At 40.4% G+C, this 24994-nt stretch overlaps 2 protein-coding genes across 2 annotated transcripts; both read left to right on the forward strand.

The window, feature by feature from the left end:
* Positions 1-727: 727 nt before the first annotated feature.
* Positions 728-20170, forward strand: LOC132788617 (uncharacterized). The gene is made up of 4 exons (XM_060796109.1): positions 728-1067; positions 14951-15270; positions 16223-18037; positions 18960-20170. The coding sequence occupies exons 2-4, from the start codon at positions 14953-14955 to the stop codon at positions 19542-19544; spliced, it is 2718 nt and encodes a 905-aa protein (XP_060652092.1). The 5' UTR covers positions 728-1067; positions 14951-14952; the 3' UTR covers positions 19545-20170.
* LOC132788618 (phosphatidylinositol 4-phosphate 5-kinase type-1 alpha) lies at positions 6885-12347 on the forward strand. The gene is made up of 2 exons (XM_060796111.1): positions 6885-7644; positions 9093-12347. Exon 2 carries the CDS (start codon positions 9101-9103, stop codon positions 11540-11542), a length of 2442 nt encoding a protein of 813 aa, XP_060652094.1. The 5' UTR covers positions 6885-7644; positions 9093-9100; the 3' UTR covers positions 11543-12347.
* Positions 20171-24994: the final 4824 nt, after the last annotated feature.

The following is a 24994-nucleotide window of genomic DNA, read 5'->3' on the forward strand; positions in this document are numbered from 1 at the left end:
TTTCTAGCAGACAACTGCTGGAACTTACCTCGCTCACTCACTCAATTAATGTGTTCATCAGCTATGCAAATGACACAACGCAAAAAATAAAGACAGCGCCAAAAATGTGTGTAATTATGCAAGTCAGAACAGAACAGCAATACAGTTGTAAGAAGCAGCGACAAAACATCAAGAAAATCACGGCAGCTGAGAGCTGAAATGAATGGAATGCCGCGCATGCCCAAAACGAAAGAGCGACAGAGAGAGAGAGGTGTGATCTTCCGCAGCCTCCGTTTCGTTGTCGTTGGCCGCTCTCGCTCACTCTGCTACGCTTTGTTTTGCTCACTAAGCAACGCTACCGGTTTGGGTGAGCGAACAGCTGTGCAGAATACGTCATGATAAGAAGTAGTAAGAAAGCAACGGCAACAGCAGCGGCAGCGGCAGCAGAACCAGAAACCACCACGAACAACGACAACAAGCAATGGAGCGAACAATGCGCTGCATTATGCGAAACTTATGTACAATATGATTAAGCAAACAACAACTATGAACAAACTACCCGAGGCAGGGGAGACTGAAACTGGGCGCAGCAGCGGCAGCGGCAGCTGCTTGGCTGATAGCGCGTGGTGTGTGCTTCGCTCTCAGGTAATGCACGTCACCTAGCTCTCTCTTGCGCTCTCTCTGCTACTCGCTCTGAGAGAGCGGCGCTCTTTTGGGCTTGCTAACAGCAACGGTGACACTGCGATTGTCATTCTGCTGCCAACATTTGAACAACGCAGACGCAGACGTCGCGATCGTCGCGTATATTTTGTGTTTATTCATCGATAGTGTTTACGTATTTCGCCCGGTGTTTTTCGTGTTTATATCGGAATCGTTTACCGTTGCGCAGTGTAAAACTATTTCCCACTCTTCTCTACCCCACCCCAAACATTGACAAACTGTGTGTGTGTTGTGTATCGTGTTTGGTGTTGTGTGCTTTGTTTGTGTAAATAACACTGACCATAATCAAATGACACGTGCTTAAAATAAAACAGCGATATTAATACTAAACTGGGATTACCTCGACTTTGCTTTATCAATAAACAACGGTAAGTTTGGCCCCCTCTCAACAACAACAGCCGTAAAAGTGAATACAGCGAATACGCGCCATAATCATAAGTACACTCATATACATACTCGCGTATTCGTCCAAGTATGAATGTGCTTTTCGGCTCTTTATGTTTATGTTATGTTTGTGTCCCATCGCCCCAACGGTGACCCCAATAAGCAAGTGCTTTGCTTTATCAACAAGCATATTACGGGCAGCTTATCAATAAAAGTACAAAAACAAATATAAACAATAAAATTATCCAGCATTCCTTCGGTGTACGCCCCTCATTAAAGACCCCTGACACTTGGCCATATAAAAATATAATTGCTATGACTACAACGAGAGCATTCACTTTACTTTTGGGGCGGTTGACAAACCCCACAAAAAAAAAAAAATTAACACAACCTAAAGCCAAAGCCCAACCTGAAATCGCAAACGCCGTTTTATGACTCAGGGATTTTTAGCGTCTTTGTTTGCTTTTCTTATATCTTAATGTTCTCGCTACGGTTTTATATCGTCGCATTGTAGATCCCGTGAGTCATCGCACTGTCTGAAAGGTGAGCATAGCGACAGGGACAATTCGTCGAGCTTTTGGGGGAGCTTTCCCCCTTTTTACATAGCGAGTGAGTGATCACAAGTTGAGCTCAGGTTGTTACACTCGCCATTTGATTAATCATCTGAGGGAAACTGTGGGAAATTCGCGAAATTAATCACGAGGGAAGTATGGTTAACTGTCCCAATCTTATCAGTGACACACTTATGTCAGTCTTAAGCATTGGCGCTTTGGTTTCCTTGATAAGATACTGAAATAAATACAAATTATAGTATTTGTTTATCTGTTTAATATGAATATTTGATGAGCTGTTGAATGAATAATCAGTCAGTCCACAAAGTTTCACAACTGGGTTTTTAATTAAAATAGAAGTTTCTTCTTGTTTGTCAATTGGAATGTCATTAAAACAACATTTGTGACGTCATTTCCCTGAGGTGAATACCTGAGTGAATAAGTGACTCATGGAAGAAGCATCATAAATTGTCTTCTCAGCACAAAAAGATTTAGCGCATAAGAAAACATTTTCAGTCTAAGATCAAAATGGAAAAAAACTTATGAAGCAATTTCCTCTTAGACACAAAATCACTTCATAATAATATTTTGCAAAGAACTGTTTTAAGTTGAAAACTTTTTAGAGTGCTTTCAAAAGCTTTGCTCTTGCTAAAAACTTTGATTAATCACTTGAGCAATGAAAAATGTGAACAAACGAAGTTGTGTGTTGAACTTTGTACAAGTTTCAAGAACGCATTGAGTTGCCCTCGTCGAGTAATGAGTTTTAATTGTTATTAATCAATCTGTCAAGCTTAGCGAAATTTGTTTACAGACAATTTGTTGATACCTTTGATTATGGCACTGCGGCAAATTGAATACGCTTGCAACGTGCCACACACATTGAGCATTGGTGCTAAAGAGGAGTCATTAGTGAGATCGCTGCCTGGTTACGGCAAGTAAGTGAGCATGTCAAGGCGTTGCACGACTTGATTACAAGGCGGTGGCATGCAACAATCGAGTGACCACACGAGACGAAACTAAACCAGTCGCGAGCTCAGTCCAAGTTCCAGTTAAAGTCATCCACCTGAGCGATTCGAATTCACATTCACATTCTCAACTGAGCTGATGATGAGATGTTTATCAATGACAATGGTGTCGATAACATTATGCTACCGTTAGAGAGACCCGCAATTAATCGAATCGAAATGGGAATGGGAATGGCAAAGTGGTTGCTCTTAAAGGTGTAATTAAATTGAATTAATGTTTCATGCGCGGCGATTCAATTGATTTTCCATTGAAAATGCCAATCGCGATGCCCCAATATGGAGCAACAATGGAAACAACAAACAAAGAAAGGCATTTGTAATGGTAGAAGCTTTTTTCTAGTGTTGTATTGTCGCCAGTGTTGCGTAATGTGTCATAAATTTCGCCATTTGACAAAAAAAAAACCAATTCTATTTAAGGGCCATTTGGCAATTGTTTATTGTTGCAATTGTTGTTAACAATTGTATTTGTTTGCTTTGCGCTTTTTATGCGTCATTCAAGCTCAAAACAAATAAGCATAAAATAACAAAAACAAAAAAGAATACTTGACTAGATTGAGTGCAGTTCTTCGAAAGAAAAATATTTAGTTAAATCGAGGCGATGGCCGCATTTAACATAATTGCACAATTATATAAAAACTGATTTATTATTTAATTGTTTGTCACTTGAATGACAACAATTAATTATGCATATGCACAGAGCACAACACAAAAGAGTCGCAAAAATAAAGCGAATTGAATTTAAAAATGAACTATTTAATACGCTTTACAAAAAAACTATTTTAAAATGTATTTTAGCAAATTAAAAAAACAGAAAAATTAAACGCAAATATCTTTCAACGTAGTAAAAAATAAACAATGAACTTTAAAGTTGACTAAATGTAAATGGTTTTGATTTGATGAAATTGCAGTGATATTGCAATTGGGAACACGAAATACAATTATTCTCATTTTACACATATTCACAATTTAAGAAATAGAAAAATTGAACCCAAATATCATTCAACACATTAAAAAGTAAACATTTAGCTTTAAGTTAACTAAATTTAAAGGGATCTAACTTGGTGAAATTGCAACGATATTGCAATTGGGAACACGAAATACAATTATTCTCATTTTACACATATTCACAATTTAAGAAATAGAAAAATTGAACCCAAATATCATTCAACACATTAAAAAGTAAACATTTAGCTTTAAGTTATTTAAATTTAAAGGGATCTAACTTGGTGAAATTGCAGCGATATTGCATTTGGGAACCCGGAATCCAATTATGCTCGGTTTACACATATCCACTGAATAAATGATGATGCCCGCCCCGTTTAAAGATGAATAAATAAATAATTTGCATTATAATCAATGCAACATCTGCCAGACGACAAAATAAGTATTTAAACAAAAGCGAGGGGCGGGCAATAATATTATTACGTGGAGTAATAATAATCAATATGAATTGGCAAAATGTGTGTGTATAAACAAATGGGAAATGCTTAACACAGCGATTAAAATTTATTGCGCTTATTCCGCATTTCGGATTTCACATTTCACATTTATTCAATTTATCAATTTATTATTTACCATTTTAATATGACAACTATTAAAAAGGCGCCCGGTATATTTTTGTTGTTTTATTATTAATTATTCAAGTGCCGCTTAATTAAGTTAATCCCCCAATTTTCCTTTTCAAGTGCCGCAAAAAAAACACCGAAAATTCCTCAACAATTTGTTAATTAAATGAACAGTGAAATTATGAACATAACTTATGAATAATATTCTTTGTAAAAGTTGGGAGAAAACTTTCGCAACAATTTCAGTTTATCATCTTTTTGAAAGTTAAAGAATTGTTATTAAATTTGTATTATTCCGGAAATAGAAATATGATATTGTAAACCAAATTAAATGTTTACTTTGTGGCGATAACATTTCGAATGAAATTTAACTCTTTCCCTTCTCTCTTTGTGAATGAATAACCCGTTTCAATTCAGCCCAAATTCTGCGTGAATCACTCTCAGAAATTTGCATAATTATTCACAATTTTATAACCATGGTAATAGTCATTTATTAATTACATCCACTGACCTGCTCAATGACGTCGTCCTTTATGTCCTCTCGAGATATCCACTTAACATATTCAATTCCATTCATTGCATTCCATTCACTTGATTCATTTTGAAATTTACATTAAATATTGTAAATGTGTATTTTATGCACATTTTTGGGGCGTATTTCTTATCACAATTTTAATCAGCACTTACCGAATATGTTATCGATAATCGCTTTTGTTATCGGCATTTCTTGAAAGTTTTTGAGCCAACGAAGTTAATGGCTTGGGCCCAATTGTGTGTATTGGCTTATTGTATTCGGCTTAAAGCAAAAGTGCCGTTAACAGTCGTCGCTTTTGTTGCGTCGCGTGTTGCATAAATTATGAGTATTATTTCGTATTTATTTTTTTTTTTGGGTTTTATGCTTTGAATACCCTACAAGGAGGCGATTAGTTGGGGTCAAGAATTTACAGGGAAAAATCGGAAGAGGAAATGCAAGCCAAATTTCTAATCTTAAATATGAAAGAAATTCTACAATTTTCTATATTCTTAGTACTATATCTGTAAACAAGTATCAGGTAAATAAGAAAATCGGAAGGGGAAACTGTTTATGAGTAGTCACAAGTTTCTAAAAAAGACAAAACAAAAAGAAATTGATTTTTACAAATTCAAATTGACTTCTAATTAAAAATGTCAATGATAAAGTCTCTAATATTAATAAACGAATAAATAAAAGAATAAAAAAAAAAATCACTTTCTTAGCTCAATTTCATTTTATTTGCATGAGAAGTGGAATATACAAATATAAAAAGTGGATTGTATCTAAGATTAAAAAAAAATGAAGAAAAATTCATTTGAAATCTTATTTAAAATGAATTAATATTTAATACTTTTCTAGCTGTATTTTCTTACTACAATTTATCTATATTTAAATTTACAGGGTATGTGACAGCAGTTTATCCATTAAGATATTCATTTTATGGCCTTTCTAAGCATTCCGATAAAGCGCAATTAATTGTTTCCCCCCTTGAAGCGCATCGCATATCGAGAATGCTGCTGGCTATGAATACGAATAGCTATAATATAATATGAATAACACTCGTTCGAATGATAACTCAAAACCCGGTTTGCGCCTCATTTGCAAAACAACTTTATTAAGATTCTTTTACATTTCTTACAATTTGCATATGAATTTAATTTGTCGCCACTTTTGCTTATCGATCTGCTAATTAAACAAAGACGAGAGATGCAGATAATAATGGATGGACAAAATAGAGGGGAGGAGAGGAAGAATAGTCCTATAGAATGAGCCATAATTATGGCAGACCTCCCTGTCTCCGCTTCAAGTCAGGAATTGAATTCCAAATTGAAATTTTACATCAATTTGTACACTATTAAACACAGCTCGAGGCTCAGTCAATTGTTAAATGCAATTTTGTTGAACAAAATATATCGTGACTGTGTTGTTATTGTCGACATTTGTATTTTTGTAACGAGCTGTTTGGTTGTTGCTGTAATTTTAATGAGCGGAACATTTATTAAAATTACTCATCGCCAACAATAAATATCGATTTGAGGCGTTTCCCCGCTGCTGTTTCTATTATTTCGCTAAGGTTTTTTTTCTCTCTTTTTTAATCAATTGAAAATTACAGTCGCAGTTATTGTGAGGCTGCTGCTATAGCTGTTGCTGTTGGTGGTGCTAATGAGGCGCATTAAATTGTTGCTGTAAATTAACACCACGAAAATGTGAGTCGACTTTGCCAAGGGGGGGAGTGTCTTTAGCTGGCTTCGGGGCGCACTTTGTGTCGGCCATAATCTAATTAGTTAAGCCAGAGCCGCGACAGTAACGCGCTTAGCTCTTGTCATACACAAATATATCTACATATTTATAATGCTTAATTCTAATTAGATTTTGCGTTGCGTTGGTCATTTAAAAAGTAACGTTCACTTGAAATGTATATCGATAGGTCAACGTCGCAGCGGTGGAGTGATCACTGTGACATTTGTGCTAACGACGGCTAGATGGCGCCAGCAGTTGCCAACATTCCACAGCACTGTTTCACAGCGCTTTGCAGCACTCGAAATAAACAGTCGCTACCTGTTGACTCATTCTCGCACACGGTGCGATTGTATAGCGGCACTGCTCTAACGCACAAGTTGTCTGGCTGTGGTCGCTGCTGGCTTCGTCGCACCATCATTCTACAGAGTTGACTCACACTGCGCGTATGACTTGGCCAGCTGTGCTGTGCGCTTGCAAATAAAAAAAAAAGAGAAAAAATAGTGTATCAAGATTTCACTTTGTTTTTAAACATTATTAAACAATAGTCGAAATTACGAGTGTGTGTGGCAGTTAAAGCAAAAGTTTTTTGTGGTTTGTTTGCGGTGCGCGCGCGTCTCAATTGTGTTTTTGTTCTTTTTCTCGTATTAAGCACAGTGAGAGATGTTCGGGGTCTTCATGCGGCTGCCGCAGTCGCTGCTACGCGAAACATAAAAGAAATTTGCTGTTTGCCGCCGACGTCATCGAACACGCATACATAGCGAGATACACTAAGCACACACACACACATGCACTAAGCAGTCATTGAAATTGTTGCTGGATATGTGAATTATGAAAGCAATTTATCAACTGGAAATCGAACAGCGACAACAACAAACCACAAACTGTCTGACCAAGCAAGAAGAAATACGCGAAGCACAACGAAACAATAAAAGCGTTCATTGATCGACGCGTCACAGCAACAACAACAGCAGCTGCAGCGAAGGGTTGGAAGTGCAAGAGTAACAGAGTGAGAGGCGCATAAGATTCGCCGCTCTCATCAGCAATTGGCTGGAGTGCTATACAACTACAACTACAACTTGTTGCTTATACTAAACTTACACACACACGCACATAGTCAGCTGTGTGCGTGTGACCTTTGGCGGCGTTTCCCCTCGAGCATTTTGTGTGTAAGTACGCTAATAAATTTATTCAAATGGCAGCAAATGGCTGAAACAAAAGGCAACGCGTTTAATTGCAAGCTCATAAATGTGTACATATATTCCGCATTGACAACAACAACAACAGTATTGTTACCAAAGGTTTCTCAGCTTCCTTGACTATTTAGGTAGCTTTAACAGCGGCTGCTTCTCTTTAATGACTGTTAAGCCACTGTTAACTATTGCCTCACTATCTACGTAACAACAACAACATTAGCTGCGATGATGTGAGCTTTAATTTTAACGACTGTTAAACGCTCTGTTAAGCATGCAAAACTGTTAACGCGGCCCTGTTAACTGTTATTTAACAACAATTGGAGCAAAAAAACAATTAATTAGCGCATTTCATAAGCCTTAATACATTTTTTTGGCTTGTCAATGGCGTCTACGTATTTTTCTGCCGCTGATAAGATAAAATACCAAATAGCTGGTCAAAAGGCAAAACAACGCCCACAGTTCCCCTAATAATAAATACACACACACAAAATTTCGCTTTTCATTCAGCAAAAAGAGATTATGAAAATTTTCCGTTGTCATTATATGTTGTTAATAGATTTATCTATTATACAAAATATATACATTCGCTATTATACATAATTCCGCATCCGTATCTGTATCTGTATCTTTAGCTGTAGCCAAGAGAGCGCTTGACAAGCACAAAAATAATATAAATAAAATACACATACACTTGGCAAATGTATGTGTGTGTTGTATATTTTTTTGGCTTTCAATTTCACAAATCAAAATCCAAATAATTGTTTTTCTTTCTAACGCAATTTAATTGTTTTGACTTTTGCCATATGCAAACAATTGTTTTGCGTTCTCTCTTCTTCTTTATAATCTTTTTTGCATTGCACATGCAAATTATTATTAAATTGTTGCAAATTCCATGACGAAGCTTACAGTTTGAGTAGCATAACAGTTTGGGAGTCACGCTTCTCCAAAATGGAATACGATAAAAACGATTTGTTGTTTGTGTAGAGTAAACAATGATAAACAGCATATATGAGGCGATGTCTGTGGCAGCAGCTGCCTTAGCTTTGAGTAGAAAAGTGCGAGAAGATATGAGAAAAAGAGAACAACAATTGCAGCACAATTGAAGGCAGTTTGTAGTTGATTTATTTGTTTGCTTTACGGTTTGCACTCGCTTCGCTGGAAGGTCAGCGTTCGTTGCTTGCCTCCACTGTGCGTCATAGCGAATGCGCACTGTGTTGAATTGCAAACGTGACAATTGTAGCCAAGACGCGACGCTTAATCATCACCCAACACATGCACACTCACACACACACACACATTTACTTTGTTGCCTGCAATTTGAGCGTTGCTTTTTACAGTTTGCGAGCCACTGCCAACACCCAATATTGCATTCTCTGGCTAACTCTCCCACTCTCTTTCCCCCTCACGCTTTGCTGCCACAGCCCGCAGCATGGAGGAGCAATTGCAGCTGGAGCTACAGCCGCTGAACAAGCAGCAGCAGCAGCAACTCAGCAACGGCGAAGCAAGTGGAGAACAAGTGGAGCATGTGGAGGAGCAGCAGCCACAGTCGAAACAACCGCCACAACTCAAACTAAACATCAACACGTCAAGCAACTCGATCAACGATTATGTGGCCACCACAACAGAACAGCTGCCCGTGATACCAGTAATCCAGCAAACGTGCAGCACGCCCAGCACACCGCTGCCACAACCGCAACCAGTTGAGCCCGTGGCAGGCACATCGCGGCAACTCTTCAGGGAAGCGGCTAACGCTCATGGCGGTCAGGAGTCGCTGGCGCTGCTGCAGCAGGAGATTAGCAACATTGCGGCCACGCAAATTCCGAAGGTGTACAGCGACAGTTCGATGCTGGACGCGACGGTGTCGAGGAATCCCTCGACGAAGCACGAGAAGAAGATCGGACATCGTCGGGTGGCAGAGGGCGGCGAGGTGACGTACAAGAAGATCCAGTCGAAGCAGATCATGGGCTCCATTCAGCTTGGCATACAGCATACGGTGGGCAGCTTAGCGAGCAAACCGAAGCGAGATCTGCTGATGAACGACTTCTGGGAGATGGAGACGATTGCCTTTCCCCCGGAGGGTTCTTCGCTAACGCCTGCGCATCACTATAGCGACTTTAGGTTCAAGGTCTATGCACCGATAGCTTTTCGTTACTTCCGCGATCTGTTCAACATTGAACCGGACGATTTTCTCATGTCAATGGTGGCATCGCCAATGCGCGAGTTGTCCAATCCGGGTGCCTCGGGTTCGATTTTCTATCTCACGGACGATGATGAGTTCATCATCAAGACGGTGCAGAAAAAGGAGTGTGAATTTCTGCAGAAACTGCTGCCCGGTTACTACATGAATCTCTCGCAGAATCCGCGAACGCTGCTTCCCAAGTTCTTTGGCCTCTACTGCTTTCACTACAACTCAAAGAATGTGCGACTGGTGGCTATGAACAATCTGCTTCCTTCGGATATTAAAATGCACTCCAAATACGATCTAAAGGGTTCCACTTTCAGGCGCAAGGCGTCGAAGGCAGAGCGCCAAAAGGCGAGTCCCACATTCAAGGATCTCGACTTTGCCGAGCATCATCCCGATGGCATTTTCCTCGAGGCAGACACTTATACGGCACTGATGAATACCATTAAAAGAGATTGCATGGTGCTGGAGAGTTTCCAGATTATGGATTACTCCCTGCTGGTTGGCATACACAATCTGGACATTGCGGCCAAAGAGAAACGCGAGGAGCGCATACGCAATGCGCGGGCGAAGCTGCAGCGCAAAGAGGGAAGCGCAGCAGCGGCGCCTTTGGCCACGGTAAACGATGACGATGCACCCGAAGCGGATCAGGTGAATCAGCTGCATGCGGTCGCCTCTTACGCTTCGATACCGGGCACCTCGGCAGCGGGCTTGAATCGCACACGCAGCATGAATCGCCAGCGTTTGGTGGCACATTCCACGGCGATGGAGTCCATCACCGCCGATCTGGATGCCACGATCGAGGAGGGCGACGATGAGCCAAAAGGCGGCATTCCCGCACGCTCGTCGAACGATGAACGCTTGCTGCTCTACATTGGCATCATTGATATACTGCAATCGTATCGTCTCGAGAAGAAGCTGGAGCACACATTCAAGAGCATACTGTACAATGGTGACACGGTCTCCGTTTGTCGTCCGTCGTTCTATGCGAAGCGCTTCCAGGACGCCATGGGCAAGCAGGTGTTCAAGAAGACACCCACATTTCCGCTCAAACATTCCCCCTCGAAGCGCAAAACCTCCACCACCCAACTACGCACGCCGCTCCCCCGCACGCCCGCCTCCAATGCGGCAAACGTGACGGTGAACGGCGGCGGCGGAGGGCGGCCAGTGAATCTGGCCATGTTGTCGGGCATGTCGACGCCGCCGCCTGCGTTCGATGACATCTCCGAGGAGGATATTACGGCTGCTGTTTCCACCACAACGCTGCAGCAGCGCAGCAGCAATAGCAACAGCAACATTGGGAACAGCATCGAGAAGCATCGTCTGCAATCCCCGTACTCTTATGACAGTTCCATGCGCAGCAGCAGCGCCTTGACCAGCGACTACAGCGACGATGAGTCCACAACGGGGGCACAGATCACTACGCGGCACACACAGCACAGCAATGGCAACGTTGTGAGTCGCCAACACAGCGGCGACATCGACAGACCGAACTCCGGGTCGAGGACACTGCATCTGACCAAGACGAGTGTGCAGGTGACCACGGTGGGCTATGTGGAGGAGACGCCTGCGCATATGGTGGATGTGAATGGGAAGCCTGCAACGGTGTTGCATGCCACCACAAAGACGGCGCACATCCAGGCGCCCAGCTACACATCCACGCTGCTGGTGAACGATGTGCCGCGATGAGGATTAGAGAGAGAGAGAGAGAGAGCGAGAGAGAGGAACGAGAAGGCGATGGCGATGTGTAATAAATATCCTGTTTACCTACCCTACAGATTGGTGCTGGCTTTCACTGAGAACACTGTAATATCAACACACTCCCCCCACCACCCGCTGCGTTGTGTGTGGCATGTGGCAAGCGTAAAAGCGAGTGTGTGAGTGTGCCTCTCATATTCGATGTGGCTGCTGCCGCGCGCACAGCTCGTTTATCTTGATTAAACAAATACGAAAAAACGAATATGTGTATTCGATATGAAAATTTATGTGGCGCGTTTGTTAATTGACTGCCACACACTCACACACACACACATACACACACTCGCGTTACTATGCAACATGTTAGAGAGCAAACGAAAAGCTGAAATGAAAAGGAAATCCTAGCAAAAAAAATTCGACTCAATTTGCTTTTTATTTCGCTTTTCGTCTCCCCATTAAAATTTATAATTATTTTCATTTTCCTATCACATTTTGTTTGTCCTTTTCCCATTTTTTTTTTATGTTCGTGTTCGTTTTTGCTTTGGTTGTAAACTCGACTCGTAATTTGTCTGTGGCCTTCATTGGATATAGGTTCTTGATATTATCTCTATATGTATTACTGTTAGTCGCAAGTTTTCTCTGCACACAGCGAGAGAAAACTTCACAAAATGCTTTAGCGCAAACAAGTTTGACATTGTTAATCTGTGTATTTTTGTATTATAAAATGCGTTTATCTGTATGCTAGGATCATATTGTATATACTTAACAGATTTAATGAAATAAACGAAATTATTAACAAAAAAAGTCATGGTGCGATTATCTTTTAATTGCACTGGTTCAAAGCACTTTTAATTATTTGCGAATTTAATGAGTTCACATTATGTTATTTAATTAAAATTCGCATTGAATGTGTTTATCAAAATAATGAAATTCCCAATTAATGATCGATACGCTCGATTAATGTGTGTGATCGAGTGAAACATAAGTGCCCAGAGCATTACGCGAGTAAAGCCATCATCAACCAGGGCTGCGACATTAAAGCCAGTTAGTTAATTAATAAGCGTAGTGATGAAAAATCTTGCGTTTTTATTTTTAATGAAATTCTCAATAAATGAGCCTCGCGCCGTTTTCATCGAGATTTACAATTAATAAGCTTAAATCAGGGATGCCGTACTTTTAATGTGACCGCCTCCTCGTTGATTTGCTGTCTCACTGAAGTGCTTTAAAAGCGTTGACAAATATTAATCGGCCTTATTCTGCCTTTGTTGATTTTGTTGTTGCTGCTGTTGCCGTTTCTGCTGCGCTGCGTTCGGCTATAAATCACTTAATGATTTTCCATATTGGTATTAAGTACCGTTAATTTTTATCGCCTTGCAGCAAACGTTCGTGGCGGCGCAGATACGCCAACGAGCATTGCGCAATATTTATTGTGCAAGCCATGGGCTTGCTCCTCACCCCCCTTTTCTTCTCTCCCCACCTCTCTTCAGCGCGTTGGGTGTTCGCAAAGCTCTTCATTAATTAGCCGCCGCCATCCTTTTTATGCCGCATCGTTAAATGAAAATTTGCATTGCATACTTTTAAGCGTAAAGCGAAAATCAACATGAATTTGTTTGGCAAGAAATCCGCGCAGACTTGAAATTGTATAATTTAACATTGCTATTTAAATAGTTAACAATATGCTATTCGATATTTATTTATATTTGTATAATTAATTTGCGTAAATTCTATTGTTCACATTTTAATTAAAAATCTCTCAGATGCCTTGTAAAACAATTAACAATAATACTTGCTTTGCATGTATTTCACTAAAAAATACAATTAACATGCACTGTCATATACCCTGTAGTTATGCTGAGGCATAAATGTATTCTCTGAGGCAATAAAGTTTTTAATACAGCCCATGGCAGGCAGAGCAGAAAAGGTTTTATTTCCTCTGTTCGTTTCAATTAATTTTCCCGGTATGCCATTTAGTTATATATTTCAACTTTTTTTCAAGTGTTTCCGCTTTTAAACAATTAAATTGGCATTTATTTATAAATATTTACCCATTAGAGCACATATGCGTTGCGAATTATTCCATTATTATCGGTCCACGCATAAATGGTTAAATATTTGAGCAGCGAGCAGCAGTGCTTGCAAAACTGTAATGGCAAATTTGCGGCGAACACAAAAACCATTGCATACTTTGCAGTGGCGAACGAAAATACACTAAATGCTTTCGGTTAACTGCGTTTTTCGGCACTCCTTTTGCATAATTATGCTAAAACCAAAAAAGCAGAGCAGTAAACAGTGGGCAAAAAGTAAATAAATAAACAGTAATAAATATGTTGCTACAAGTGAAAGCCGCAAAATATATTTCTATGTATATATTTATGTTTGTTGTCAACCCAAAAAATTTATATATATATATATATATATAGGAAAGTCGTAAAACCACCAACAAGTGCCAGCCAAAACTGATGAGGGGCAAGAACAGGCAGCAGCAGCAGCAGTGGCAAATATTGTAAAGCACTCGGCACAGAAATGTGCGGCATAATTACTTTATTTCATTTGCATAATATAGCGTAAATGCTTTTGGCCAACATTTGCATTTGTTCTCCCTTTTCCCCCACTTGTATAAACTGTAGATGGAACTCCGGTTGGAGTTGTATATGAGGCTGGACAGGTGCGCAGATTTCCAAGGGGGAATGAGAGGGGAATGGTAATGGGAACAGCAGTAAAATCTGCATAAATACCTGGCCACAATTTGGCATCACATCAATTACTTTGAAATTATAACACAATTATATATGTAAGTGCAGATAGAGCGAAAGCGAGAGACGAGTAGAGGGAGAGGGGGGAGGAGAGAGCACAAAAGTTGCCACAGCAGGCTGCACTCTAATTATGTCTCTGCCACATGTCAAATGTCATTTTGATAACAGCAACTTTGCATTAAGCCTGAAAATTCATCCGAATCAAAGTTGAAGCCAGTCTCTGCAGCTGTCTCTCATCTTAGGGTCACTTTAACACAAGCATAAAGGGACACCCAAAAGGACCTGCACACACACATACACATACATATATAAATGTATTGATTAAAATAATGATTTGTTGCGTTGCTCGGCGGAAATTTAATTTTTTCTGCAAACGGATATTAATACGAAGCGTCTGTCTGTGTTTGTTTATTCTTGTGTGTATGTGTGTGTGTGTGTGTGGGAGCGAGGAAAATACTTTAAAACTTGGCCTGATAGTTGTTGACATTTGCCCCAATGCCATTAGACCCTTGGGGCATGTTGAAATAAATTAAGCAGGCGTCAATTGCATTAAACTTAATGAATTTAAAGCGGTTAAACAAATGAGGCAATTTATTAAATGATTCACGCAACTGATTTGCATTTCTCTTTCTCTTCTCCTTCTCAGGAATGTCCTTTCAGCGCAGCTACAGCAAAGTCTGGTGGGGCTCGGAGGGCCAACAGTCAGGCAGCAGCTTCACCAGCGGCGGTTTCTACTCGCACTTCAATTACGGTTACCAGCAACCACAATTGCAGCATCTGCAGCAACAGCAGCAGCTGCAGCTGCAACAGGAGCAACATCAACCCGCATCCTTGGACAGCGCCTTGCAACGGCATCTGGGCAACAACGCTGGCAATCTGTCCAGCATTCAGGAGGTCGACGATGAGCAGAACAGCTCAAAGCTCTCCTGGCACAAACACGACAGTCCCGGCAGTCTGCGCAGTCAGGTGTGTTATCCAGCATATTATATACTTTACATATACTTTACTTTATTATATGCGTATCTCTTCAGCCATCTCGAAATACTATCGAAATGTGTATTACCATTTTAGCTTTCGCTTTAATTTGCAATTCAGCTCTCAACATTTATATAAAGTGAGAAATTCTGTAAAGCTTTATTTTCACTTATTAATTTTTGAGGAAATTTCGTTTCATTGTCAGCTTTTTTGCTTTATTAAAGTACAGTCTGAATTTCTGAATCTGAACATATTTTCTATTATTAGCAAAATTTCTCTTTGTCTTCGATGTACATTCATTATATCACATTATTATACACATCTTTTATTGTACACTTAAAATAGAGTTCTATTTTAATTCATTTTGACATAATTTTTAACAACATTTTATGATTCAAAATAGTTAGAGTTATAAAAGGTTTACTTTGAACTTATTTATTCTTAAGATTCTGTTGTTCTATATTAACTTTTTTTATATATAATATTTTGAAATATTCCGAATCATTCTACAATGATTTCATATTCCTTATTTGTTAATTGTTTTCATTTGATGAGAAAGTTCTTTAAATAAATTTAATTACTATGCACTTCATAATCTTATTTCATTTTAATTTCACTGTGTCGATATTTAATTCCTCATAATTTTCCTTATACATACATAAAATATAATTTTATGTACGTATATAGATTTCATCTTGCACTTATTTTTTCTTAACGATATGTTTCACTTATTTTATATTTGTTTGCAATTTTCTTAGTATATTTTATGAAATCTTCCGAATAATTTCATATGCATTTCTATTGACTGTCTATATTATTTTTACGTAGATTTAAGTCTTCTGCCATTTCAAAAATGATCGTATGCAATATTGTTTCCCTTTTCATTGTTAATTTATTTAATTTACTCTCTAAATTAAAATTTCGATTTGTATTGATTTTACAGGACTCGGGATTCTCTGACAATGAGGAGCAGCACCACAGCCAAAGCTCCACAGCTGTGGCAGACACGACAGCCACATCAACAGCAACAGGCACGCCCAGTGCATCGCCCACATCCTTGAGATCGGTGGCAACTCCGCCAACAGTCATACGCCGCGTGGGCAACTCGTCCTTCTACTCGCCGCTGGTCAGCGTCACTCGTCGCATCTCCTTCAATGGGGTGACAACGCCCAAGAAGCAGCCACTGGCAGCAGCTGGCGAGGAAGGCGATGTGGAGGAGGACGACGAGTTGTCTGCCAGTCGCAGTCGCTTGTTCGAGCAACTCGACAGTCTGCAGCTGGACGACAAAGATGAGAAGGAGCCAGCGCCAACTCCGCCTCGCCCGGCTGTGAGACGTCGCAAGCGACTGGCACGCAAATCGAAGCTGGAGCAGGAGCACGAACTCTCCGACGAGGAGGAGCCCATGTCGCCAGTGACGCCACCGCCGCCGTACAACAACGAAACAGTTTACTTGGGTGAAGCGCCGCCGCCGTACAACAACGAAACCGTGACCTTTGGCACTGCGCTGCAACAGGAAGCGGAGGATACATTGAAATTTGAGCCACTCTCGCCGCTGCGCAGTCGCTTCACAGCCAGCACAAGCACGCCCAAGGCGAGAGCGAGAACGCAACCCATGAAGCCAGAGCCTCAGCAGCTGGAGCAGAACAAAGCTGTGCAGAGTTGGCTGCACGAGGAGCGCTGGAGTTGCGAGCCGGAGGTGATGTGCATGCTGCAGCACAAATCGATTGCCCAGGAGGCGTACAAGAACTTCACCATCACGACGAGCGCGGTGGCCAAGCTGATGCGTCAGCTGCAGCAGCAGGCGCTCGATCTCCAGGCGCACTTCGAACGCACCGAGCGAGTGCTCGCCGGGATGCAGGCCACAACTTTAGCCGAAGCTTTGGCTGGTGCCACGAGGCTGCTGACGCATCTGGATGAGTTTGCCTGTGTCCTGGAGCGTCGAGGCGTCTTCTTCAACGATGCTCGCGTTGAGCGACGACGCTTCGAGCAGCATCTCGAGCAGATACGTACTGTGAGCAAAGATACACGGTATTCTCTTGAGCGACAGCATTACATGAACCTCGATTCGCTCCTCGATGATGTGCAGCTCCTTAAGAGACACACTTTGATCACTTTGCGTCTGATCTTTGAGCGTTTGGCGCGTGTTTTGGTGCTGAGCATTGAGCAGAGTCGCTGCGATCTTTTGCTGCGTGCCAACATCAATATGTTGGCGACTCTGATGAACATTGATTACGATGGGTTCGCCTCGCTATCCGATGCTTTTGTCCAGAATGAAGCAGTGCGTGCGCTGCTCATCATTGTGCTCGATCACAAGCTGAGCTCAGTGCGTGCTTTGGCTTTGCGTGCACTCGCCACGCTCTGTTGTGCCCCGCAAGCAATTGCCCAGCTGGGTGCTTGTGGTGGTATTGAGATTGTCCGGGATATACTTCAAGTGGGTGGCAACAACAACAGCGTGGAACGCGGTGGCATCGAACGGAGGGAGGCAGTTTCCCTCTTAGCTCAAATCACAGCCAGCTGGCATGGACCCGAGCATCGTGTGGATGGACTCAAAGATTGTGCTGAAACTCTTGTTGCCGGGTTGGCTGCTTTGTTAACTCCTGAGTGCTGTGCTCAGACCTTGTTGCTGTGTGCGGCGGCTTTGAATAATCTGAGCCGCATGGAGGTCACTTCGCACTATTCCATCATGTCGAATGAGGCCATCTTCAGGCTGATCTCGACGCTGGAGCATCAGAGCGACGGCATCAGCGTCTTTCTCTATGTAAGTGCTAACTCTCTGCATCTCTTTCTTTGAACATTGAATTATACTGAGCAGCAGGGATGGATGTTTTAGTGTGTGTGTGTGAGGCAAGGAACTAGTTCCGAAAGTAGTTCAAATATCACATAGTTTTATTTTTAAATTGCACGTCATTTGATTTTATAATGGATAAAGAGATAATAATGTCATTTGACTTAAACGCTCTTTAAAGTTTCAAATTGTCATTGATTTTATGTAATTCAGACTTACTTAATATTTCATTGCAAAATGAATAAGTTCTCTAAATGTGCATCATTTTATTTTAATATTAAGTATATGAAATATATCTGATTCATCTTGAACACATAAATTAATAATAACATTATATTTAACTAGTTTCATATTGAGCACTGTTTAAGTTTATAACTATTTTTAGTTCCAAACAAAATTCAGTTCTAAATATTTACAAAGATTATTATAGAGATTAGTTTAAACTTCTCATTTTTTATATTAGCTTATCTGATAACTCGTTCCTCTTAAAGTTCACGAATTCGCTTTTTTACTGAACTAAACATCAGTTTAGAGATTTAAAACTTTAAAGGGCGCTAACAATTGAAATACGATTTGAGAATCGATTTGTGAGCTAATTTGTTGCTTTTGAGCATCGATTGCCAGCCCTGGTTGCTGCTTTGCTGGGCAATTTTATTGAAAGCATTGCTTGGAAGTAGCTCGTAAAATTTATTTGTGCATTTGCAAAGCAATTTTTTCACAATCTTGGCCACGATTTTTCATTTGCCTTGCGTCCGACGAACACACACACACACACAAACAGTTCTCTCTCTCTATCGTTTTCTTCTCCTTTCACTCTCGTACTCTCTCTTTTATACGTTTGTATTACATGTATTTTTTTGCTCATCAACATTTGTGCTTTATATCGTTTGAACAGGAGCAAATCGTTGGGATGCTGCAGAACATGTCGCTGAACAAGAAGTGCCACAGCCACTTGGCCAACGGCATCATCATAAATTTCATCACGTCCGTTTACCAAACGGAATTCTACAAGACCTACGACTCACGTGCCGAATGCGATGCCCAGCGGCGCAGCATTAAGGCGATTCTCCACACGCTGACGCGTCTCGTCCAGCACTCGCACACACTCGGAGCTGAGCTCTTGGAGCAGTGGTGTCTCCCCGATCTCCTGCGCCACTCGCTGGCCATGCACACCGACAAGCTTGGAGCAGGTGGAGCGGGTGGAGCTGCCCAGTTGGATCAGAGTGGAGGCGGCAGCGGATACAGTGGAGACATCTCTCAGCTGGCGCGACAATTGCTGCAGGCCCATCAGCAAGAGCAGCTGCTGCTGGCTGCTGGAGTCGGAACTAGAGCTGGAGCTGGAGGAGGAGCAACGTTTAGCAGTGGACATCAGACGCCTGAAGCTCAAGCGGGCAGCAGTAGCAACAACAGTGGACGAAGCAGAAGGCCATCGTCGTCGTCGCTGAAATTCAATTTAACACGTCAGGAGAGTTTTGTCTAGTTTTCGGGTGCTGGGACACCTGAGTGGCGAGTGGCGAATGTCCTAGGCACGTCCTCGTCGTCGGCAGCCCGGACGTGCGTCAAGTGTTATTACTTGTCTCTCTGGTCACTGCGTGACCCGTTTTCCTTGTCTGCTTCATCACTCGCTCTTATGCTTCTTATCCTTAACCTTATGCTGGCAAATGTAAACGAAGTAATTTTTATATATCCGGCCAAGCAAAAGAACACACACATTGTACCAAAGGAATAACAAATACGAGGCAAACTTTTGCATTTTTGTGGGCCAAGCACAAAAATGTTCGAAAAGTGCATACGCCTTGTTTCTATCTCTATCTCTTTCTTTACCCAGTTTACCTGTCTCTCTTTCTCTGTCTCTCTCTAGATCAATGTAAATATTTTCATACGGCAAGAGAACCAAAATTTGTATTTATAGTCAAATTGTGTGCCAAAAAATACTATGAGAAACACGTTATTGTAAATTATGTTCGTATTTTTTCGTATTGTACAGTTACTCAATAGCATAGACATATACTATATATTAATACCATTGTATTATTTAGCTATTAACATTTAAATGTAAGCAAAATATTGAAAAAAAAACAAAATACACATTACTTTTTCTTTTACGTTTGTAAATGAATTTTGCTTTGATATTGAATAAAAATATAAAGATGAGAAATATATAAAACAGATTTTGTATTTAAAGGAAATTGGTTGGGAAAGTGAATTATTTAAGGCATCTATTAAATAATACAGGTCAGACGTTTTGTTTAATTCTCTGAAAAATATGCAAAACAGAGTTCGTAGTCAAAGAGAATTCGGAAAAGTGAATTGTTGGAAGTAAAATATAATAGACAAGAAAAGGTAATATAATTTATTTTGGAAAGATTTTAAGCTTCAATTAAATAAAATTTTGTCAGGCAAAACTGATAATAATTCTCTAGAATTTTATGAAATTTACGTTTAAATTGATATTGAATACAAATTTATGATAAATAAGCGTAATACGTAAAACTAATTTTGCATTTAAAGCAAATTCTTTGGAAAAGTGAGTTGTTTAAGGTAGTAAGGAATAGCTTTTATATATTAAATAATATAATTTATATTGAAATTATTGAAAGCTAGATTCATCAAGAAACTTTTCTCTGGGAATTTCACATTTTTTTTCCTTGACGTCCAACTACTTGAACCTCCCTCTGGAAATATGTAATCAATATTGACTTTGGCAAATTCTTGCAGTTTACATACGAAATGTCACAGCTTGGCTTTGGTCAGCACTCCATTTGCCAATGTCATTTGCAAAAGCCATCGATACTGAGGGACAAGCAGACAGACAGACTGACCATCGGATGGGAGGATTGAAAGCTAAGAGATTGCAGTGATCACATCTTGTATTTACTTGGGAATGCAAAGCCACAGGCACTGCACATTATCGGACACTCGCAATCTGGACTTACACATGCACACAGCGATAAGAAGGAGTTGCACAGAAAGCAGCTGCTTAAAGACTTGTAACGAACTGAAGCAGCAGCGCTGAAATGTATGCTACAAAAATTGATATAAACATATACGCGAGGCGTGTGTGTGTGTGTGTGTGTGTCCTGTCAAAGTGGATTCTCAGTGAAATTCCAGCTAGCTGAGATGTCAAAAAGCTTGCCTATCCGTATCCCAAGTGGGGGGTCGAATACGGAGGGGGGGAAGCTAAGCATAAACAAGTTCTTTAGAGTAGATTGAAGTTATTTAATGTCGGCATATTTTGCATGGCTGCTTCCAGAATGGCTGCCTCGCTCTCTCTCTCTCCCTCTGTGTGTTTGTGTGTGTGTGTGTGCTGGGTGGTAGAATTTCTTAGAAATGTGCCACACACTCACACACACATGCGGCAGTTGGGAAAGTCTTCAGTTTGTGCGGTTTGTTTGCGTCATTTCGAATGCCAGACTCAGACTCTGAGCCAGAGCCAAAGTGTTGCGGCATTTGACGGCTTAGCATCTGACTATGTGTGTGTGTGTGTTTGCATATGTGTACGTGTGTGTGGTGGGATGTTATGACAAGTATGACTGACATTTGCTAGCATCGAGAGAGATAGAAATAGAGAGAAAGTGAAGCAAACGTGGCGTTTAAAGCGAACGACCCATTGACCTCGGCTCTCTCTCTCTCTCTCTCTCTACTGAGTACGTTTAACGTGCGAGCTTATCTGTGTATAGGTGTACAACAACGACAATAGCAACAACAACAACAAGTACTATAACCATAACAACAACATTATGTTAGCTGCGTGTTGCTTTCATGATTTTTTTACACCATTTGCTGGCGCTGCGACAGGAAACGCCTTTAGTGATTTCCGCCTGTAGCCGCTGGCCCCGTTAACACACACACACACACACACACACACACACACACATACAGTCTCGCATACAGACAGCAGCATATTGTGGCTGACATATTTTGTATGGTTTCCATTCCTTTTTCTATTCGCACAATTTAAAGTGGCGAAGCCAAATCCCATAAAAAATGCAAAGCTAAAAACCAGCCAAACGATTTGCGTGCTTCTAATGCATGTGTGTACTGGTGTGTGTGCTTGTGTGTACTCGGGTGTGTGTGTGTTGAACCACATAATTAAAGCGTGTTGCAAGCAAAACTGCAACTTAGCTTGATATCTGACAAAAAGAGTTAGCCAACTTGGACTATCAACAACTAAAAACGTTAAAAAGTTACAAGTTTAACTTGAAGCAGCAGCAGCAACAGGAAATGCAACAGCAACAGCAACTACAAGCAGCAACTCACAGGTGCAACACAAGCATAGCAACTACATCAATGAGTGGCAATGGATGAGTTGCTTGCCATGCCACACGAATTGACATTACACTTGCTGCGGCTTCAGCTTAAAATAATCGCATTTGCGACAGTTTCATCTAGATGTTTCACAACAACAATTTCATAAACAAAGTCTTATCTACTTTTGTGTCTAATAACATTTTATTAAAGTGTTATGCAAAATGAATCAAATTAAATGTGACAATTCAATAGTTGAAGTTGTTTTACAAGCTGTCAAAAAAGCGTTACCTAAGTTGTAATACATTTAAAATCAAAATGCATTTTTTGTATAGCAATATAGCAATATATCATATTTGATATTTTAATTAGAGTAATCTAAAGCATATTTAAGTTCAGTAAATATTTAAGAATGTTATAAAAGTTTCTGACAAAAGATTGACGATTTATATAAATAGGGATTTAAGGCCTTATTTGTTCTATCTACTAGATTTTAAATACAAATTTAGCAAACTAAAGCACTTCAAGTAAGGAATTTTAAGTATTGTAAGTGAAGCTAAAATAAAATAGTAAATAATTGGCAAATGAAGAAAAGTGTTATCAAGTCGATAATGAAAATAAAAATCATATTTCAAATTTTATCAGATTCAAAAATAGGCAAAGTGAATAGGAAACATATGAATTTAACTTAACTGCTTCAATGAAAATACGACTTCTTGCTGATCCATTAAGCAATGATATAAACTTTATAAGAGGAAGTCTTCTATTAAATAGTAAATAGCCATGCGGAGTTGTAGAGTTTAAGTTGCAGCCATAAAATGTGTGATTCATATTAGAAGTAAAATGCGCATAATATGGCAAAACTTAATCCTGTGCGTGGCAAACGGAATGACAAAGGCGCAAGGCTCTGGCGAAGGACTATCACATACTTATAATAATAGAGGGATAAGTTTTACAGGCGCTCAACGTGCAACAACTTAACCATAGGCACTTGCCGTGCCACACTACATGTGTTCCAGCCAGCGGGGTGGCAAAGGAAGTGCAAAAGTGGAAAAGAGCTGGAGGTGAAGGTGGAGGGAAGCTGCACTTAAACGCAACTTCAGTGTGCAGTTTAACGGACGGCAGCTTATCAGCTGCCACTGGGGCAACGTTTTATTTGCGGCACGGCTGCGAGCGCTGAGCTCAGCTGAGTGAGCAACAACAACAATTAGGATAAGCAGCAGCAGAGAAGAAGGAGGCAAGAAGAAGCTTTCGTGAATAGCAAGTCAGACATTCGAGGCTACATTTGATGCCGAGGGCAAAACGAGTTGTCATTATGAATGTTGCCCACCCCACTCACTCAAGTCGAAGGCGGACGGAGCGAAATAAACCAGAGCATTATTAACGTGCCACAAAGTAGCGCAAAATGCCAAAAGTGTAAATGGTTTCGCAGTGCGTAGTGAGTAGATTGCGTATACGCAGCGTGCGCTGTCCCCAGAGCATAACATCACAACACAACACATAATGCCCCATTGCTGCCCCCGAGAAATGTGAATCCTTTCGGCATTATTATGCGATTATTAGCCAATATTTTATTTGAGCTCGTGCCGTGCTCTCTCTCCCTCTCTTTTGCTCTCCTCATCTGGTTGGTAATAAATTTTTATTTGCTGCAGCAAAGGGTTGTAAGGAGGACCATTATGCTTGCTTTTAGCTTTTATTTGGCCATGTCGCAGACGTGCACAAGATGCGCCAAGGGGCGACTCAAAACAGACTAACACCACCCCATCAACCAAGACAGACCGAGGCAGCCAACAGTCGAGAGTTGAGAGCTGGGGCCACATGGAATTTATGGCCGCAAATTGATTGCAAGTGCATAAAATGTATGCCACTTGGACTCCTTCTACGACTCCGACTCCAACTCCAACTGCGATGTTCACCAATTTTTCTGTGGCATGGACTTGGGCCGCGCATAAACATAAAAGCTGCCAAAAGGCTTTTAACAGCCACTGCGAGCGAGTGCCAGGCTTGGGCATAGCACATCCATCATGTCTCTTGTAACGATCTCGCACAAGTCCATGAAATGCGTCTGAATCTCGAGAATAAATGTGCTCTTCGATTATGCTAAATTGTGAACATATGTAGAGTAGGTTAAACTACAGATGTTCCAGCTTAAACAAGCGATTAACATTTAACGAAGGTTATGAATGTGATTGGAAATAGTTTTGACTTAATTTGTGAATTGCTAATCATACAATTTCATTTATGAGTCAAGATATTGGAGGAGAATTCTATAAAAAGCTGCTTTTTACTTTTTGTGGCAAGCATAGAATACTTTACTTATAACTAAGTTAAACCATTTCCTATTAAGCGTATGAATTTTAAATAGGAACATTTAAAAAAGTGAATGTGACAATGAATTCATATCAATTTAATTAGTGGATCAGTAGCAAACTTTTTTTTTAAGATAATTCCTTTCGAATTTAAAGCACTTACAATATGGGTTTAATTCACCAAAAATGTTCCCTGAATATTTCTAAGCTACTTGTCAAAGTTTATTGCTCTCTTTTATTTTGAGTTTTCTGTAAAATATCTAATAATACGTGCTTATAGCAGTTTTTTCCTTTTTAATGTAAAGCACTTAATTGTCTTCAATTTACGAGAAATGTTTTGTGAATATTTGATTTCTTTTCTCCGATTGTTCTG

This window comes from Drosophila nasuta, chromosome 3, assembly GCF_023558535.2.
Source record: "Drosophila nasuta strain 15112-1781.00 chromosome 3, ASM2355853v1, whole genome shotgun sequence".
Classification (NCBI taxonomy): Eukaryota; Metazoa; Arthropoda; class Insecta; order Diptera; family Drosophilidae; genus Drosophila; species Drosophila nasuta.

What these genes read in the sequence shown, in the direction of transcription:
- LOC132788618 (XM_060796111.1), top strand. Translation starts at nt 9,101, where the DNA reads ATGGAGGAGCAATTGCAGCTGGAGCTACAGCCGCTGAACAAGCAGCAG.
- LOC132788617 (XM_060796109.1), top strand. Translation starts at nt 14,953, where the DNA reads ATGTCCTTTCAGCGCAGCTACAGCAAAGTCTGGTGGGGCTCGGAGGGC. An exon ending in CCGGCAGTCTGCGCAGTCAG is followed by an intron (nt 15,271 to 16,222) that starts GTGTGTTATCCA and finishes TTGATTTTACAG; the next exon opens with GACTCGGGATTCTCTGACAA. An exon ending in GCATCAGCGTCTTTCTCTAT is followed by an intron (nt 18,038 to 18,959) that starts GTAAGTGCTAAC and finishes TCGTTTGAACAG; the next exon opens with GAGCAAATCGTTGGGATGCT.